The 20867-nt window shown below is 44.3% G+C and overlaps 1 protein-coding gene across 1 annotated transcript in view; it reads left to right on the top strand.

Annotated features, from left to right (window-relative positions):
- tpcn3 (two pore segment channel 3) overlaps positions 1 to 20867 on the top strand; it is a 120601-nt gene that overhangs the window by 45181 nt on the left and 54553 nt on the right. Inside the window, exons 7-13 of the mRNA XM_083634891.1 lie at positions 19 to 120; positions 1279 to 1405; positions 3666 to 3873; positions 4088 to 4232; positions 10552 to 10737; positions 16241 to 16308; positions 16498 to 16585. Coding sequence (XP_083491017.1) covers positions 19 to 120; positions 1279 to 1405; positions 3666 to 3873; positions 4088 to 4232; positions 10552 to 10737; positions 16241 to 16308; positions 16498 to 16585 — 924 coding nt within the window. The remainder of the gene's footprint in view (positions 1 to 18; positions 121 to 1278; positions 1406 to 3665; positions 3874 to 4087; positions 4233 to 10551; positions 10738 to 16240; positions 16309 to 16497; positions 16586 to 20867) is intronic.

Raw genomic sequence — 20867 nt, forward strand, 5'->3', positions numbered from 1 at the left:
GGTCTGTCTGTGGTTCAGAGAGCTGAAAACCCTCAATGGAAGCCCCTACTTCACAGACTACCTGGATATCGTCTTCGACCTGTACGTCCTCGTCACCACGGCCAACAGTCCTGACGTCATGTGAGTTTCTTATGTCGTCTTCTGGGCTTGGTATTGATGTAAACGGCATTCACAGTTTGTCCAGATAGTCTCCTCAGCGCTGCTCCTGCTGGCCTAGGATCAGATCCCAAGACTAGTCCTGCAAATGCAGGAGTGTGCACAATATTTTTTATCAAGATTGAAACTTGACTGTCATTCAGAAGTCATGCCCGTACTCCTGCATTCACGATCTGATCGCAGGCCAGCAGGGGCAGCACTGACCGTCTTTAAGTCTAATTTCAGAGATCTTCATTGACGTTACATTGACGATCTTTAAGACTTTTTGAGCTCATGGCATAACGTAATTAACCCTCAACACACAAATTGGAATAGCATAGACCAGAGATGGGGACTTGGACTTGACACTTGGACTTGAGTCGCATTAGGTCACACACACAGTGACTTGAGACTTGACTTGAGACTCATCCTCAAAGACTTGAGACTTGACTTGGACTTAAAGGGTTGGGACTTGTGAACAATCTTTATTTTTCTTTATTTTATCTTGAATTTTTTTGGTGCATTAACATGAAGGAAATATCTACTAATGTCATCTCTAATCATTGCAGCTGCTGTATCCAAATAGATAAGGAGTGAGGATAATACAGTACATGCTTTGAATTCCTTAGTTTTAGCTGCAGTGTTCTAAGCAGACCGGATGGCATGCAGCAGATGATGGGACGCTCAGCCATAGAGACTTGAGACTTGACTTGGACTTGCAAAAAATGACTTGTGAGCATCGCTGGCATAGACAACAAATAATGTTTAGGCAGGTTTTTAGCAACGATATGACTTGATTTACTATAGATTTACTATATAGATTTACTATAGATTTACTATAGATGTACTATATAGATTTACTATAGATTTACTATAGATTTACTATAGATTTACTATATAGATTTACTATAGATTTACTATAGATTTACTATAGATTTACTATATAGATTTACTATAGATTTACTATATACTTACTATATAGATTTACTATAGATTTACTATAGATTTACTATATAGATTTACTATAGATTTACTATATAGATTTACTATAGGACTTGAAGTCAAATAGGGAAGTGTTGCGTGCACATAGTCTATTCCTGGATGTTTGTTCCTTAGTGAAGTGCTTCTGGTTGTGGTCCACAGGATGCCAGCGTACAATGCCAGCAATTTCTTTGCACTCTTCTTCAACGTGTACATCCTTATCAACACCTACATCTTCATGTCCGTCTTCTTGGCCGTCGTCTACAACAACTACAAAAAGTACCTGAAGGTATCTCAGAATACTGTCTGTCACTGAAAGTATCTCGCACTGTCACTGAAGGTATCTCACACTGTCTGTCAGGACCTGACATTTTTTAAGTTAGACTGAAAACCTCATTATATGCCTCATTTGTGTCATTATGTAACTGTCTGCATGTGCACTTTGGCTTCTGCTGATCACTTCGTGTTGACCACCAACCAAAAATCCAGCCAGTAGTTAAGAGCTGTGTTCACAAAATGCCTTATGTGATGAAAGTCTTTCATTTTGTTGGTTTTATTTTACATTGCCATAGAAGTTCTGAAAGCTCAGCAAAGAAGATTTACTCTTTCTTCCCTGAGAGAGTGCAGAATAACTCCACGGCTGTGTTCATATAGACCCCTTATACAGCTTGTCAACATTGAACTGCGCGCGCATCGTGTAGGCAAAAAGCCGTCAGCCCACCATTGACAGACAGTGAGAACTGTGTAAAAGCCCCGCTGTCAGGACTGCTCTATGCCCATCTGCAACACACAGTTATATTTTAGTTTTAAAATGCAGTTCTCGGCTTACTACCACAGCTTATCGCCTAGTGATAAGCAATGTTATGCATCGAAATTAACGTTGTTTAATGGGATATGTCTTACAGACCCATACGCACTGGCGCTGTCAATTGGCCAAGCCTAGTGGCCGGCAATACATATCGTGCATTCCTTTATAACTGGGGATAGCGTAGATAAATTATTCTGTAACTTGCAAAGATATATTGTTATGTTGATAATGCACACAACTCAATAATGACATTATGTAACGTTACTTGGTCGTTAACTAACCGAGCGATGTGGCTGAGCAGCCTACAGCTTCAGGCAGCTTACCTGATTATGAAATGAGCACTACAAAGTCGGGCATTTTTAATGATGTCCTCGTTCCAATCAGTTCAACTCAATAATGACATTATTTAGCGTTACTTGGTTGTTAACTAACCGAGTGATGTGGCTGTTACTAGCAGCCTACTACAGTTTACCTGATATGAAATGAGCGAGCACTGCAAAGTCGGGCATTTTTAACGATTTCCTCTTTCGGCTTGCAACCAAAGACACCTACGGTTAGCATTAAAAGCAGTATGAGTTGACGGGATTCGGTAAAACTTTAGTCCTTGCTTTGTTGATAGTGTAACAGACTGTTCAGTGTTGTGTTGTGTTATATTGCGTGTGTGCGAGGCTGTGTATGTTCCCTCGAGTTGCGTAGAACAGGATATGTGGGGAGAAGCTTGTATAACGTTACAGCCTGGCTCTATCGTTTATTATTTTATTAACCAAGTGTGAATAGGCGGACCCGAATACTCTGCTACAATAGCTTTCCAATTCTGGCATCGCACTGCACAACACGAAGACATGTCTTGCTGGAATAGTTTCACAGGCACTGGAAAACTACTTGACAGGGCTGCGCGGAGTCTGTCTTTCTGCCTCCGTCTTGCGCATCTGACGCTGCTTGTTGTCATTGTGACGTAGGCGTATAAGGGGTCTATAGTCTTTTTTCTTCTGAAGATTTCTGAGTGAAATAACCCAGAGGTATCGAAGTACCAGCCATGATAAGACCTGTTAGAATTCTCTAAACACTAAGGAAAGGAGCTTCAATGCATAAGGAAAGACGATAATGGCGTCCCACATTCCTTACAGCAGCAAAGCGAGGCATCATTCGGCCGTTCATGAAAACAAACGATCAACATTACGTGCTAAGGCTTGTTGTGCTTGCTAACCATGTTGCTAACGCAGAAAAAACAAAATTTTCTCAGCAACCGAGCAGGAAACTGATTTCACCATTGAAATCAGCGTCATTTGTACATGCCTGACTGGCATGTAGCTGTATTCCTCAGTGGCGTTTTGAGAAATACATCAGAATCAGAATCGGCTTTATTGGCCAAGTATGTGCACATACTGTACATACAAGGAATTTGACTACGGTTTGTGTAACTCGATGTACTTGCATACACAAAAAAAGCTATGCACAACCTAAAACAAAGGAAGCAACCAAACAAATACAGTAACATGATGTGAAAAGGTAGAATTCCGTAGTGTACCGTCAGTGGGGTGGGATTCTCTTTGCAACGCGGTCGTCTTTTCCTTAGTCCTTATGAATTCTCCTTCACATCTTTCCTTGACCTCATGACGTTTTCCATCCAGGTGAAGGAAAAGTGGCTAGGAGTGTGTTTTTGACCATTTGAACGCAGCCCAGTACCTCCTCCTGTGGGCATTGAACTGAGTCAGTGCCTTCCTCTGTCCAATGCCCACAGGAGGAGGTACGGACGTTGGTGAGGTCCAAAAGGCACAAGATGGTGCGAGCATTCGCTGTGCTGCAGGAGCGGCGTGATGAGGGGGCGGAGCCAGCGGTGACCCAGGACGTGTGGAACGAGCTTGTTCGCAGGGTCCAGCCGGACATCAGCTCTGCACACAGAGAGCTGCTGTGGAGCGTCTCCGATGACAAGAACCAGGGATGGATAGGTCGGTTCCACCTTAGAACCAACACATAGAACCAGAGCATAGACCCAAACATACAACCAGAACATAGACCCAATTTAGAAGCAGAACAGGGACCCAAACATAGAACTAAATCCTAGATCCAAAACATAGATTGAAACAAAGAACAAGAACATAGACCAAACAAAGCCAACAAAGACATTTAGTTGGGGATTGTTATTTTTTGATTGATTGACAGGTAAAGTGGCGTTCATCCAACTGGCTGACCTGCTGAACATCCAGGTGATCACGATGAAGTCGAGGCCACACCCACTCCAGAATCTACTGCCCGCCCTCTACCTGTCTGGGCCCAGCCAGCTGCTCCGACGCATGGTCCAACACCGGTGAGACAGACAGACAACAGACAGGCAGGCAGACAGGCACGCAGACAGACAGGCAGACTGACAGACAGACAGACAGACAGACAGACAGACAGACGGCAACCTCCGCGTCTGAAAAATTAAGCCAATGCGGAAGTGCTAATAACTGCATTTCCTCGAATGGCCACTTGAGGTTGGCTGCATAGACTCCCATGTTAACACGTTCACTGCCAAGGACGTGTTAACACGTTTTCAGAATCCAGCTGTTGACTGCCAAGGACGTGTTAACACGTTCTCAGAATCGATTTTTTTTTTTTGACGGTGGGACGTTGATCTAACCCTTTTACGTCTCCTACACCAGAATTGGAGGTGTTGAATGTGTATACCGTAAATTCCGGACTATAAGCCGCGGCTTTTTTCCCGTTTTTTGGCCCCTGCGGCTTATATAACGGTGCGTCTTATCTATGGATTTTTTCAGAAAAAAAAAAAAAAATACAAATAAAATCTCTCTTTTTTAGCACTCTTTCTAACTATAAATCCACTTCTGTTTTAATTTCCTCTCTTGCCCTCTTTTCACCACACCGCGGACACTGTGTGCACTGTAAAAATAAACAACGGTGGTGTTGTGTTATGTTGTTTTGTTGAAATGTTACGGTAATACGGTAAATGGGAGCTTCCTCAAACAGCCATCCCGACAATCCCCTCTGTGCGTGACCACTTACATATGGTAATTACGGTAAGCAAACGGCCACTCGGCCATCAACTCCCTCCCCCGACTACCAGGAGAAAATCACAAACTTCGGCGAATTCACACAAAGGAAGATCAAGGAATATTCCATCGAACCGGAGCAGATCATAAATATGGATGAAGTGCCTTTGACGTTCGACCTGCCACTCACTCGGACTGTTAACAAGAAGCGCCCTGGAGGATTCTTTCACCAAAAAAAAGCTTTGCTCGTTCTCGACAGCATGAGAACGAGCAGTAGAAGCAACACTCTCACTTACCATGGGGAAGGTACGCAGAAATTCACACGAGGCAGCTTTCAAGTTGAAAGCAGTCAATCTCGCATTAAAAGAGGGAAACAGAGCAGCCGCGCGTAACCTGGGCATCGATGAGTCAATGGTGAGGCGTTGGACGGTGCAGCAGGAGGAACTGTCTCAGCACGGAATATTATAGGAGTGTGAAAACATCCACAATCACCAACGGGTTCCAAAACGCTGGACTGCTGCGGGATGAAGAGAATGACGCCGCCACAGCTGGCGCTGAGGGCCGTCAGAGGCTTCAGAGGCTGTTCGATGCCGACAGTGATGAAGAGGAGTTCGTTGGTTTTGAGTGACAATGAAGGAGAGAGGAGAGTGGTTGACGAAGCCACCCTGAACCTGTTCGTTTCCGACACTGAAGATGAGGACTTTGGTGGTTTCAGTACGCAGGAAGAAGAGGAAGACGAGGATTAGTGACTTGACTTCTCTGGTTACAGGTTTGCTGCACATATAGCCTATTGTTGTGTGATTTTGTCTGGGGATTAGTGACCTGACTTTTGTTTTGTTTTGTTGAAATGTTAATAAATGGGAGCTTCCCCAAACAGCCATCGCTTTCCCGACATTCCTCTCTGTGCACGAACCCTTTCATATGGTAATTAAACATCAAAACACCCGCGGCTTATAGACCGGTGCGGCTTATAGAAGAAAAAAATAGTCAATTTTGGTCCCGCGGCTTATAGACCGGTGCGTCTTATAGTCCGGAATTTACAGTAATCTATTTTACCGACCCACTGAGTGTCGACATGTCTCTCCACAGTAGAAAGAGGCAACCCAAAACTGGAGGGAAAAGCGCGACGAAGCCGTTCTCATACTGTAAAATTGATGGCGAAAACGCTTTCACTTTCGCGCTGATGCACAGCGGTGGCAACGGTGGGGGGTTCCAAGAATAGATTGGATGCACATTTGGAAAACGCAGCATAAATATGACCAGAATCGCATCAAAGCTCTCAACCAAAACTCCACGAAACGAGCGAGTCCACCCAGACTTCCTCAAACAGCGGCCGCTCAAACAGGCAGCAGCCAGGCAGCAGCAACTTCGTTGTGACACGCCCGCTGGAGAGCCAGGGAGGCAGGAGGAGAACACACACGGAGGGAGGAGTTGGAAGCAGAGGGGGGTTTCCTGCTGTTATGGAGGAAATTACTGTTCAAAACTATTGTTTAGATGTCTGACTCTTACTGATGCCAAAAATGAATGGTTAAAGTGACTGTTCTATCGAATTTCACAAAAAGCTGTTTATCTCTGAATAATTTTTCTGACGCTGAAACCATGCTGTATTCAACTGCTAATGCTTACATAACTACTAACTCTACAAACTAACTCTTTTAGACAGAGAAAGCACACATTCTATTAGTTCTTTTGAGATATTGTGTGTTCACAAAATCTTAGCAGAAAAGAATCCTCGGGTCTTGAAAGATGAGCCAGAATCCTCAAAAAAACCCTCTGGCAGAAGCTAACTACAGTAAAAAAAAAAACGTCTGGCAGTGAATGTGTTAAAACATGTTTACAACCTGGTTCAAAAAACTCTTTTGGTTTCTATACCTGCGGCTCTGTCTGGTGACGGTGACGGTCAAAATGCCAAAACTCAAGGCTTCAAAACGGGAGTCCACAAACGAGTGGGTGACGTCACGCAGGCTACAGGTGATCCTGACTGGGTCTATTTGAAACAGGTGATCCTGACTGAGTCTATTTGAAGCAGGTGATCCTGACTATGGCATTCACAGACTAGTCGACTATTCGACTAGTAAAACCACTAGTCGACACTGTGCTTAGTAGTCGACTAGTCGTTTACATTTTTTTCTTTTTTTTTTTTTCTTTAAGAAATAACATGAGGTATTTACACGACATACATGGACTATCATATCCCATATCCCCCACAAAGAACATCAAAACACAACAAAACAAAACAAGAAAACTGCATAAGATACACAATAATCCAAGAACAAACAAGACTATTGGACAAACAACCAAACAAAAACAATGCATTCAAAGTAAATACATAGATCTTGCCCTGTTGGCAGCTAGGAAATGTATAGCTTTAAATTGGAAAGCATCCAATCCCCCAGCTGTAGTTCACTGTTGGAATGAACTCTTAACACGTTCACTGCCACTGACGTATTAATACGTCAAAAAAAATCCAGCGGTTCACTGCCATTGACGTATTAATACGTCAAAAAAAATCGATTTTTTTTTTTTGACGGTGGGATGTGCATCTAACCCTTTTACATCTCTTATATAAGTATTGGACGTGTACAACGTGTACAACCCATTCCACCGACCCACTAAGTGGCGACAAGGAAGGAGGAAGGCAAGCAAAAAGCAGTGTGACGAAGCCATTCTCATGAAAATGGATTGGCGAAAACGCTTTCGTTTTCGCGCTGATTGCTGGCAGTGCGGGATTGCAAATTTGCATAATAGATCACGGATGGAACACACTTTGAAACACGCAGCATAAATATGACCAGAATCGCAAAAGCTTGATCAAAGCTCTCAACCAAAACTCCAAGAAGCGAGCGAGTCCAACCAGACTTCCTCAAAGAGCGGCCGCTCAGACAGGCACAGCTGCACAGCAGCTGCAAAGCAGTGAGACTGGTGACAAGCTTGTGACACGGCCGCTGGCTGCAGCCAAGAGGAACGCCCACGGATGGAGGAGTTGGAAGCAGAGGGGAGTTTCCTGCTGTTATGGAGGAAATTACTGTTCAAAACTATTGTTTAGGTCTTACTGATGCCAAAAATGAATGGTTAAAGTGACTGTTCTATCGAATTTCACAAAAAGCCGTTTATCTCTGAATAATTTTTCTCACGCTGAAACCATGCTGTATTCAACTGCTAATGCTTACATAACTACTAACTCTACAAACTAACTCTTTTAGACAGAGAAAGCACACATTCTATTAGTTGTTTTGAGATATTGTGTGTTCACAAAATCTTAGCAGAAAAGAATCCTCGGCTCTTGTAAAATGAGCCAGAATCCTCAAAAAAAAAACTGGCAGAACCTACCTACAGCATTGAAAAAAGGGCTGGCAGTCAATGTGTTAAGCTACCATACGTTGGATAACATTTACTACAAGAGCAAAGGCAGATTCTTAGACATCCCCAAAATATGGCAACCACATACAGAGTTTGACTTTAAGAACTTTTTACCCCAGTGTCATTAGGCTTATCAGGATAGGAGCTGAATGCATTGTTTTTGTTTGGTTGTTTGTCCAATAGTCTTGTTTGTTCTTGGATTATTGTGTATCTTATGCAGTTTTCTTGTTTTCTTTTGTTGTGTTTTGATGTTCTTTGTGGGGGATATGGGATATGATAGTCCATGTATGTCGTGTAAATACCTCATGTTCTTTCTTAAAGATAAAAAAAATAAAAATAATAATAATAATAATTAATAAAAATAAAACGACTAGTCTACTACCTTTAGCGACGACTAGTCGACTAGTAAAATTCACTAGTCGTGAATGCCCTAATCCTGACTGAGTCTATTTGAAACAGGTGATCCTGACTGAGTCTATTTGAAACAGGTGATCCTGACTGAGTCTATCTGAAACAGGTGATCCTGACTGAGGCTTGATGTGAGCTGCTGATCTGGTCAATATATAACTGTCTCCTTCACACTGAAATTTATAACCTCGTTAAAGGTTTCACTCTGCATAGAAAGGTGTGTGTGTGTGTGTGTGTGTGTGTGTGTGTGTGTGTGTGTGTGTGTGTGTGTGTGTGTGTGTGTGTGTGTGTGTATATGTGTGTGTGTGTGTGCGTGCGCGCGTGCTTGTGTGTGTGTGCGTGCGTGTGCGTGTACATGCGTTTGTTGTGTGTGTTTTTGTGAAAACTCCAGGTCCAGTTCCAGGAAGTACATGGTGGACCGTTTGAATGCATCAAATAAACTTGATCATATACAATTAGATTCTTTAAACGTCTTATCCTTTCAAAGTACATCACAAACAGTCCATTCTGCTGCAACTGAACTACGATGCTTCCACAACCTTACTTCCGTGAACTGTTGCGAGGTAAAACAAAAAAACAGGTCCATTGGAGTGAACGGAGATGACACAGCTCTCAATTGCTTTTGCTTGTTGTTGTTTTTTAAACTTTTATTTTTTTTATTTTTGTGCGAACATGGAACAGGTGGAGTCTGGGACCTTACAATTCACTCATCAAAGAAAGAAATTAGAATAAAAAGTTAAAATTAAAGAGTTAAAATTAAAGTGCAGGAGCGGTTCACAATAATAACAAAGTTCAAATAGACAGAGACAAGACCAAGACAAAGGTTGGCTGTTAACTTGTTAGACATCTAGGTTGTAGTAGTGGTCCCATTTTCCCCCAAATCTATCCCCCTTCTCTTTTTGGAGTCGGAGAGAGAAGGAGAGAGAAGGTCATCTTTTCCATGAAGCGGATGGAGTTAACTATATTGATAAGGAGGGCAGTGGTGGGGGGATTCTTCTGTAGCCAGCATTTGGTAATTGATTTCTTGCAAGCGGCTATAAATATCTTCAAAAGATATATGCCACTTCTGCCAAGTCCATCAGGGAGGATTCCGAGATATAGAGATGCAAAAGAAAAGTCCAACTTCAATGGCTTTTGCTTGTTGAAGAAGAAAGGAAGAGGCGGACATGAAAAATGAGAAATTGCACCAAATGGCTCAAGAGGCTTTCCTGAAGGCACGTCGTCGTGAAAGTATCTGTGTATTGTTAGGGTTAAATATCTGTTAAATATATTGTTAGGGTTAAATATCTGTGTATTGTTAGGGTTAAATATCTGTTAAATATATTGTTAGGGTTAAATATCTGTGTATTGGAAAATGATCAGATGTGATGAAGTTGGAAGATGAGCAGAACATTTTGTGTGTGCACACCACACCTCCTGTACAGCTTATTTTAACCAGCTGACCAGCCAATCAGAGTGATTTCTCCCACCGACGGCCTGACGCCGATTGGCCGAAAATTCCGCCAACAAAGCAGACTAGCCCACGCCCCAGACACTGCCCACGGCCCACAAACTGCCCACGGCCCAGACACTGCCCACGGCCCACACACTGCCCACGGCCCAGACACTGCCCACGGCCCAGACACTGCCCACGGCCCACACACTGCCCACGGCCCACAAACTGCCCACGGCCCACACACTGCCCACGGCCCAGACACTGCCCACGGCCCACACACTGCCCACGGCCCACAAACTGCCCACGGCCCACAAACTGCCCACGGCCCACACACTGCCCACGGCCCAGACACTGCCAACACTAACGTGTGTGTGTGTGTGTGTGTGTACGTGTGTGTGTGTGTGTGTGTGTGCGCGTGCGCGTGCGTGCAGGGGCTTTGTGATCCTCTATGACCTGATCATCCTGGTGAACGCGGTGTTTATCGGCCTGGATGAGACGAACCCCCTGGTGGCTAACTCAGAGTGGGGCTTCCTGGCTCTCTACCTGCTGGAGATCCTGCTCAAGCTCTACGCCTTCGAGCCCCGAGGCTTCTTCTCCAGACACAACTTCTGGAACTGGTGAGGCCGGGGAAAAACTATTTTATTGACTTGTTTCTTGAGAATATAACTTAGAAAGCTTTCAAATCTAAAGCGGGGTGTGTCCATCCTTCTGTGACTTTGGTGGTCAAAGGTCAAGGTCACTGTGACCTCACAAATGCCATTTTCAAGCTTGTTAAAATTATATCTCAGTAATGATGGAAGTTCTTCACATTAAAGCTCAAACATCAAAGTCTGGACAGACATAGTCTCGCTAGCCAGCCTCTCTTCCTTTCCGTCAGAGAGTCTGGCGTCGCAGGTTTCCATTGTGGGATTGCGAAAAAAAATGCTCTGTTTGGGTTAACCAATCAGCCTAGTCTTGGGCGGTGCTTAGCGTTAGTGCCCTTGGAAAATAGTTTCGGGGTGGAACTTGTGCCGAGCAGGCCTTCTTTATTGCACAATCCAAATTTTCTTCAAAACTTGCCATTTTCAGCGTGTAGCAACGAGTTAGCCTGTAGGTTTCTGCCGTTAGCTTTCTACGCTAGCTAGTTAGCATTCGGCGGGAGCATTACAGCGACACACATGGGAGCGGAAGCCGCTCTGATTATTGACATATGGTCGGAGCCAATGAACAGAGCGTGACAGAGCTTGCAAGCGGGGGAGCGGATATCCTGCTGCCACCGAAACAGCCGCTCGAATGGGAGAGCAGCTTTAGAGCAGGGGCGGGCTGATCCCTGTTGCCTGTTTCCACAGCGCCAGACTCTCTGACGGAAAGGAAGAGAGGCTGGCTAGCGACACTAGGACAGACATGGATGCCCACTGCTCTTTGGCCGAGGCATACAGTACATCCGTGGTGTGGTTGTTCTAGTTGAGCACAGGAAGAACATGTCAACTCCACACAGAAAGGCACAATCGCCTGCTCTATTTGCCTGTGCAGCGCACAATTGCTCAACTTCGCATCACTGATGACATCACTGTCACTGATAATGTAATTCACTGAACGGATATAGCCTCAGCCAGGAAGGACGTCACTGATGACATCATCACTAATGTCATGACATCATCCTAATTGCCTAATTAAAAAATCCGGCTCAGTCAGGATCACCCACACGGGTGCTCTTTACACCCCTTGAAAGTTTCAGCCCGATCGCACGTAAAATGGCACAGCTGTGGCCAGCCAAAGTTCTGTACACACACACGCACACACACACACGCACACACACACGCACACGCACACGCACACACACACACACACACATGGACAGTTCTCAAATTATATGATTTATATATAGATAGATAGAAGATTCCTAATGGTAAGACGAGAACATAGATACCCTTCTCTTCCCTGTGCGTGCATTAGAAAGTAGCGAGGCGGTCCAATGGTATAAACCACACCATGAAATAGTAATCCAAAATGAGAGAATCGGTCATTTCCGAAGCAAATACATAGCCGGAACTAACGTGGTGGAACTAACGTTACTTCCGCGTTGACTGAGGTGCATGCGCTGTGTGCAGGCCCGTCGCAAGAGGGGTGCGAGGCCTTGTGCGAACCTCACCTGCGAGGCCCTGCTCATTAACATGCACACGCATGAATCATGTGCACACGCATCAGTGTTTCCCATACATAAAGGAATTTGTGGCGGGCCGCCACAAAAGGATTTTGACCGCCAGACATAAAAAAAGCACTCCACCACAAAAAAAACATTTGGTCAACATCTTTTTGTGGCGGGCCGCCACAAAAAGATGTTGACCAAATTTTTTTTTTTTTTTTTTTTACAGTGCACCTGAACGCAACATGCAATATACCCGCTGAATAAGTGTCCAATAAATGTTCATGTCATTCTGGCCAATACTTCTGTTATAGCATTTCAGTCTGGAATATGGAATATCTTTCAATAAGCTATGATTTAGCTGCTAAATTGTCAAATACCGCCATCTGCTCGCTACCCAGGCACTTATGTGTGTACCGTAATTTCCGGACTATAAGACGCACCGGTCTATAAGCCGCGGGACCAAAATTGACTATTTTTTTCTTCTATAAGCCGCACCGGTCTATAAGCCGCGGGTGTTTTGATGTTTAATTACCATATGAAAGGGTTCGTGCACAGAGAGGAATGTCGGGAAAGAGATGGCTGTTTGGGGAAGCTCCCATTTATTAACATTTCAACAAAACAAAACAAAAGTCAGGTCACTAATCCCCAGACAAAATCACACAACAATAGGCTATATGTGCAGCAAACGGCTGTAACCAGAGAAGTCAAGTCACTAACCCTCGTCTTCCTCTTCTTCCTGCGTACTGAAACCACCAAAGTCCTCATCTTCAGTGTCGGAAACGAACAGGTTCAGGGTGGCTTCGTCAACCACTCTCCTCTCTCCTTCATTGTCACTCAAAACCAACGAACTCCTCTTCGTCACTGTCGGCATCGAACAGCCTCTGAAGCCTCTGACGGCCCTCAGCGCCAGCTGTGGCGGCGTCATCCTCTTCATCCCGCAGCAGTCCAGCGTTTTGGAACCCGTTGGTGATTGTGGATGTTTTCACACTCCTATAATATTCCGCTTCTACTGCTCGTCTTGTTGTGAATATTCCTTGATCTTCCTTTGTGTGAATTCGCCGAAGTTTGTGATTTTCTCCTGGTAGTCGGGGGAGGGAGTTGGCCGAGTGGCCGTTTGCTTACCGTAATTACCATATGTAAGTGGTCACGCACAGAGGGGATTGTCGGGAAAGAGATGGCTGTTTGAGGAAGCTCCCATTTACCGTATTACCGTAACATTTCAACAAAACAACATAACACAACACCACCGTTGTTTATTTTTACAGTGCACACAGTGTCCGCGGTGTGGTGAAAAGAGGGCAAGAGAGGAAATTAAAACAGAAGTGGATTTATAGTTAGAAAGAGTGCTAAAGAAAAGAGAATTCCGTTTTTTATTTTTTTATTTTAGTTACTCACAGTACTATTGACCAGTCCAACTCAAAAGATATTCGGCAGTTTCACTTTGAGCTCTTGTTCCGCCGCTGTCCATCAATGGTTATGACGAGTCTCGCTGGGTACAGTACGCCAAAGCGATATCCATTGACTCGATGATGCTGTTGTATGTTGCGCGTTTCTGTTGCACCAACGCGGAGAGGTCCTGCCGGACGAAAAAGCGCGTACCCTCCCAGGTGAGGGGCTTCTTCCCCGCAGCCTGGAGGATGAGTTGACGGTCGGGCCAGCGGAGTAGGCAGATGAAGATGGCCCTCGGTGGCAGGCCGGGGTCTGGACGTGGCCGAGGCGCCCGGTGTGCCCTGTCCACCTCTGGTGGTTTCTCGCCTTCCTTCAGGTCCAGGATGTAACACAGGATTTTGCCACGAAAGCGTCCATGTCACCCATCTCAGCTCCCTCTTTTACATTGATCAGGCGAATGTTATTTCTTTTACTCCTGCTGATTAAGTCATCAACCTGCGTGTGCAGGGTTTCGATTTTGCATTTTATCCATTTTCGGACTCACTGTGTTGTTTTTGTCCTCCAGTGCGCAGATGCGCTTTTCCGCATTATAAACTCTGTTCACGGTTGCCTTAGTTTCTTTAGTGAGTGAGTGGATGGACTTCTGCACGTTTTCAAACTTGTTTTCAAGCTGCTCAAAACCTCTGAGCGATGTCGGACTTAATCGATAGTGTTTCACGGAGTAAAAGTTTAGCCCAAGCCGTGTATCTCCAGCCTCCAGCAGGTGAGTCATTTCCTCATTCATGGCGTGATTGCTTCGTCTTTTTCTTTCTGCTTACCTGTGTTGTGTTATGTTATGTTATGTTATGTTGTTAAAAGAGGGCAAGAGAGGAAATTAAAACAGAAGTGGATTTATAGTTAGAAAGAGTGCTAAAAAAGAGAGATTTTTTTTTTTTTTTGGAAAAAATCCATAGATAAGCCGCACCGTTATATAAGCCGCAGGGGCCAAAAAACGGGAAAAAAGCCGCGGCTTATAGTCCGGAATTTACGGTACTTAACCTAACTAACTTAACCTAACTAACTATCCAGTGCGCACAATATTGTCAGCCTAAACTCCGGCTGACACCCCAAAAACCTACAATCCGCTACAGAAAAATGTATATTGTTTGTTTATTAACTGGCCCCTCGCCTTCTATCATTTCACGAAAGTGGCAAAGCAAGTTGAGTATCCCTGACCTATAGGGAGAAATTTAGTTTGTTATTGTAAACCCACAGCACAGTAATGATGACATGTTCTTCATAGATCTAGCCTTTTAATTTTGCTCTTAAGCTTTCTCAAAGTATACCAAATTCATGCATTTTACTTTAAAATGAAAAAAATAAATCTCGCGGGGGGTCATGCCCCCGCACCCCCCTAGGGGGTCTGCGGTCCCCCACCACAAATACTCAAAATCCTGTGGGAAACACTGCACATAGCACATCTAATCCTACCACATGCCAGTGGACAGTGGACACATCGTCAAGTGCGCACAGGCAGCGCACCAAAAACACCTTCACATGTTTGTAATGGATTGCCATCACAGCAAATAAACTCATAGCTTTATCTTGATCTAGGCTACATGTGGAGAAAGATCTCACCATCATATTTCCACCTCTCTCTCACGTTCAGGCTGACATGCGGTGCGCCGTGCGCTTTCAGTGTTCCAAATAGGCGACTTCCAATGTTTTTATCAGTGCGTCGTGCTCACAGTCGAAACAATAATACAGCATCACGCACAGTTGCTCAGCCCCAGCTGCACAGGAATGCACAGACACAAACTAAAGATGAGACATGGTCGAGCGAGGCAGACCTCCACAGATTGTATCTCCCTGTCTCTCCTGCAAAGTGCAGCGAGCGCACCGCGGGAGCGCGCTGTGAATGTGCACTGCTGCTGTGCTGGTCTTGCCTCAGAAGCAGCAGAGGAATGGAGATAGAGAGAGAGAGGGAGGGTGATTGTGTGTGTGCGTGTGTGTGTGTGTGTGTGTGTGTGTGTCTGCGTGTCCTATTACTATCGTTTTAATAACTATGTGTACCTGCATTAAACTATTGATTATGCTAATTTATACAACAGTTAGTTCCGGCCGAGCAATTTGATTGGACAAGAGGGATCCTACCAGTGCTGATATTTCACGATAACGCACTGGCGCTTCACTGTGTGTAGATCACTCCGCTCCACAGCTGCTCTAATCAACAAAACGCTTCACATCAAGACAAAAAGTAGACAGCCTGCAGTTAATTAGGCTGATTAGGCTACATTTTCGGCAAAGCGGAAAGCTGAGGGCGACTATTTTTGTTGGCGGAGGAATACATAGAGAAATCATATATTTTCTCAGCTTTTTGTCATTTTTTTTATCAGCTTTGTTTAATAGAACTGTTGTATAAAAGCAATATCACACTCGAGGTCGTGCTGTTGTTGTCTAATATCGGCACTGCTGTGATTATTACGACCGAATCACAGCAGTGACGATATTAGCCAACAACAGCACTCCCTCTCGTGTGATATTGCTTAAGTAACTTAAATTTTCCATGTCACCATCAAAACCTCAAACTGGTGGTGTTGTTTTTTCCTCTTCTGTCTCTTCAGGTTTGACACCATCATCGTCGTCGCTGCTGTCATCGCTACCATCATAACACATTACACCTTCCAGTCCTGTGAGAGCCCTTTGTTTTGTTTGACGGATCAGATCAGATGTTGCTGCTTTCTAACTGCCAGGCTCTGTCTTCTAAACACGTGAATAAAGTGTTTGACTCCGCCCTCTCTCCCATGACTCCACCCCTCTCTCTCATGACTCCGCCCCTCTCTCTCATGACTCTGCCCCCCTCTCTCTCTCCCCCTGTCAGCGGGAGGGTACACCAGCCGGAGGATCCTGGACATCGTGTTCATCCTGCGGGTGCTGAGGCTGGTGCGGGTGGTGGACAGCATCAAGAGGTTGGAGCTTCACACTTCCTTGTCTTTTTTACTAGCGGAATAACTGTGCAGCCATTGATCTGCACAGGCCTCGCTCACAAATTTGCCATACGGCCTCCCCAGAGCGTTTAAATAGTCCACTTAACACATTGAGTGCCACAGCGCTTCAGTAAAATTGTCTGGAGCCTGTGCCAGATTCACTTCCATTCAGTTGAAAACAGCTATAGAATTTTTTCTATTAGGGCTATATGGACAGGGCTTGACTCTAATGAAACATTGGACACTCCTGCTTCTTTCAAAGAAGAAATTTTGTTTCTAGACAGTTCCATTATGAAATGACAGCCTCTGAAAGAAGAGCACTTTCAAGGGTTTTCTGCTGTCTTTTTTTACTTTTCAAGATAAAGTCACTTCTATGAATACTTTTTGCACTCTAATTTCAAGCACATTCACTGACTCTAGCTACTATTTTCTGATGTAGTGACATGGTGTAGTTCTGTGCAGCCTGCGTGCCCCACCCCCCTCTCCCCCCCTCCCCCCCCCCCCTGAGCTGCGGGCTCCTCCCCACACGCACACAGTCTGTTTTCGCAGCCTCGGTTTTTGCCCCGGGCGGATCCCAGCGCAAAAAGGAAATGGCAAACGGGACTGAAGGAAAAGGTTTGGCCGTTCGGCTTCGGGTGCTGCCTTTCTGGCAGGGAATCGTGTGAAGAAACTATATGCAGACAGATAGACAGAAGCAGAAGAGCTCAGTTGTGGGCGCGGATCGCAGCCAACTGTCAGCTGCAGACAGAGCAATCTATATGGCTCTGGCTGCAGCATGCATCGGTTTCGCTTTGATCACGGCTTTCTCCGCTTTCTCCTGCACAAAGTAAAGGATCTGAGGTGGGTGGCGCAGCTCCCGTGTAGATGTTTAAGGTGGCGCCGTGTGATCCCTTGAAGGGATTCATGCTCACTGGCTGGGTACGACCTTAAACAGCAGAATTATGGAATAATATGAATTATGATTTTAGGACGTCCACAGACGTCCTTGGCACTTCTCGTTACTTTTTTTTAGGACGTCCACAGACGTCCTTGGCATTCAATGTGTTAACTGGCTGATTCCAACTCCGATCAGGTGTGGGCTCCTCCACTCTGGAGCTCTCCATGGTGCTGAACCTGTCTTGAGTCATTTTGGCCACTAATTATTAGGGGTGGGAGAAAAAATCGATTCACCTAAGTATCGCGATTTTTAATGTCACGATTTTTTGAATCAATCTTTTATTCCAGAATCGATAATCGCATTTTTTCTGTTTATGTATGAAATGCTCCCACTTTCATCAATCACATAGAGCGCTTCCCTCTGCTCCGTGGCTCATACAGCCAATCATGTACCTTGTTAGTACAAGTGACACGGAAATAGCCAATCATTTAATAGACAAACTCCGAGTGCACCCGCCCCATGACCCGCCCCCACTCACACACAGCAAATCATATCCCTTGATCCAGAGCCGAGAGTCCCGACATTTCCTGGCTGCAGCACTGTCGAGTTGCAGGAAAATAGACAGTTTGTGTTGTACTCTGAAAGGGTTTCCCCCCCCTTGAATCAAATTGTACATTATCAGCTTTATTTTAGCAAGAAAAAGTAGCGCGAGACCCATTCCTGGCTAATGATTGAGTCTCGCATTTTGGTCCTCCGCTGACGCCACTCGTTTGATCTCACAAATAATTCGATGTGGTTGAGTTTCAATTCGTGTTAACGTAACGTGTCAACATGTATCCTATCTATTAATAAGCGCCCGGGAAATTAACGTTAATGTTAAGACACCAATTTCACAAATACGGACGTCTGCAACGTTACTTTACGGAATGGCATCCGCAGCTCAATTCGCTTCTGTCAGCAGAGACAAAGTTGAACTGTTGGAAAGGATTTACTTGTACTTTGGGACAGGAAGAATAACTAATTGTGTCATCTATTGAGCACACAGCTTATGACTTTATGTCTTCTGCTTGGGCGGAGAGTCTTGATGCGTATATAAAACTGATATGGAGAAATGTACCGCATTTTCAGCGAGGCAAGGCTTTTTCTCGTCCAACCACCGGCGCGCGGTCCCCAGCGCAGTCGCCCTCCAGCCCTACAGCCTATGGCATATTTGTAGCAGCAAAACCCAGGCTTTTCCACACCTCTGATTCACCTAACGTTAACACTACAACCCTCAAATACACGTTACCAAACGTTATTTTAGAAGGCTGGCAACGTTAGGCTGTCATCAAAGTAAAACGTCACCATGTCTGTAAATTACTGCTTGCAGTTGCACTCATGTCTGTGTGTGTGTGACAAATTAGACCTACCTGTGTGCCTTGAAAATAAGGTGGTTCAAAATAAAGTGGCTAAATGCAACCTTTTTCTTCTCATGTTTTTTGTTTATTAATTAAAATTATCAATAATTATCGATATAGACTGATATGAAAGATGTTATATCAATATGCTTTTTAACTATATCGCCCAGCCCTACTCATGCTATAATATACAGTCTCTAGAAGTGTATGATTCAACTTTTCCCATGTTCTAATCTAGTGTAAAAAAACAAACTGAAAAAATAAAAGAAAAAATAAACAAAAATCGCAATAAATCGTAATATCGAATCGCAATAATCGTAGAATCGCAATACTTAAGAATCGCAATATATATCGAATCGGCACCCAAGTATCGTGATAGTATCGAATCGGGAGATAAGTGAATCGGCACAGCCCTACTAATTATCCATTTTTGTCCCATTTAGTTTCCCTTAATTACCTAATTTAAAAAAATCCAGCTCCGTTAGGTCACCCGCAGGGGTGCTCTTTACAGTTCCTGAAAGATTCAGCCCGATCGCACGTAAAATGGCATAGCTGTGGCTGAACCCAATTCTGCTCACAGACACTTAGCATTCTTATAATAGGATTATTTTTATTTGTATGCCTCCATTGTTCCTTGTTGCGATATCTCAGGAACGACGTGATGGAATTCCGTTACATTAGGCTCACACGTCCACTTGGACTCAAGGATGAACTGATTACATTTTGATTCAAGATTTTTATTGTTACTCCGTAGTACAAGTATCACGTGTGAAATTCTTGTGCTGTGGGCTCCGTTACAACATAGTGCAAAAAATAAAAGATATATAAATAAAAAACAAGAGGCAACAAGCAATAAAGCAGTAAGACACGGCACAGACAGTGGCGTATTCACTGCCCATAGTGCAAATGGCATGAACATACTTTAAACATAATTAAACATAATAACATTCTGTTAGGTGCAAATAGCGTATACCTAATTAAACATACTATTGAACATTAGTCATACATAATGGTAGCATCTACAGTGCGGTACAGTGCGGCTACTACACTATTTGTATATGTTAAGGAGTCTCGTGGCCTGTGAGAAGAAACTGTCCCTCAAGCGATTTGTGCGTGCTCTTGGGACCCTGTATCTCCTCCCTGAGGGTAGCAGGGAGAACAGACTGTTGTGGGGGTGGTTTGTGTCTTTGATGATCTTCAGGGACCTCCTGAGGCACCGCTGGTTGTACAGATCTTGCAGTTCTGGCAGCTCACATCCTGTTACGTGCTAGGCCGCGCGCCTCACCCTTCTTAGCGGTCAAAAGTCAAAGGTCAAGTTTCAAGGTCACTGTGACCTCACGAGCGCCATTCCCTAGCTCGTTAACGCAATATCTCAGAACGCCTTGATGGAATTTCATCACATTTGGCTCAAACGTCCACTTGGACACCAGGATGAACTGATTCGATTTTAGTGATCAAAGGTCAAGGTCAGTGGGACCTCACAAACGCCATTTTCAAGCTCGTTAACACCATATCTCAGTCACGCCTTGATGGAATTTTTTCACATAATGGCTCAAACGTCCACTTGGTCTCGTGGTAAAAGTTCAAGGTCACTGTGACCTCACGAACACCATTTTCTAGCTCGTTAACTCATTGAGTGCCAGCCACTTTTGGAGAACGGACGCTCCCAGTGCCAGAGTTTGAGAGCGTTTTCAGTGATTTCTCGAGGCCCACAGAATATTGTGTGATATTACTATGTAAACACCGAACACGCAAAAATAACGATGAGACTCTCTTCTATCATCAGCAAAAACAGGTTTATTGATATCATTTTCCGTTCTTTAGTTATCAGCCGGAGAAGATAGCTTGATTTAACCAAAAACAGCCGTTTTTTTCTAGAAGCTGAGATAATGAGCCTTTTGTGAAATTAAACATTTCAAGCACATCACTGACTCTGAAGCTAATATTTTCTGATGTAGTCACACCTCAAAAATAATTTCCTTCAATAAAA

This window comes from Poromitra crassiceps (assembly GCF_964638095.1).
Source record: "Poromitra crassiceps genome assembly, chromosome: 4".
In the NCBI taxonomy this organism is placed as follows: domain Eukaryota; kingdom Metazoa; phylum Chordata; class Actinopteri; order Beryciformes; family Melamphaidae; genus Poromitra; species Poromitra crassiceps.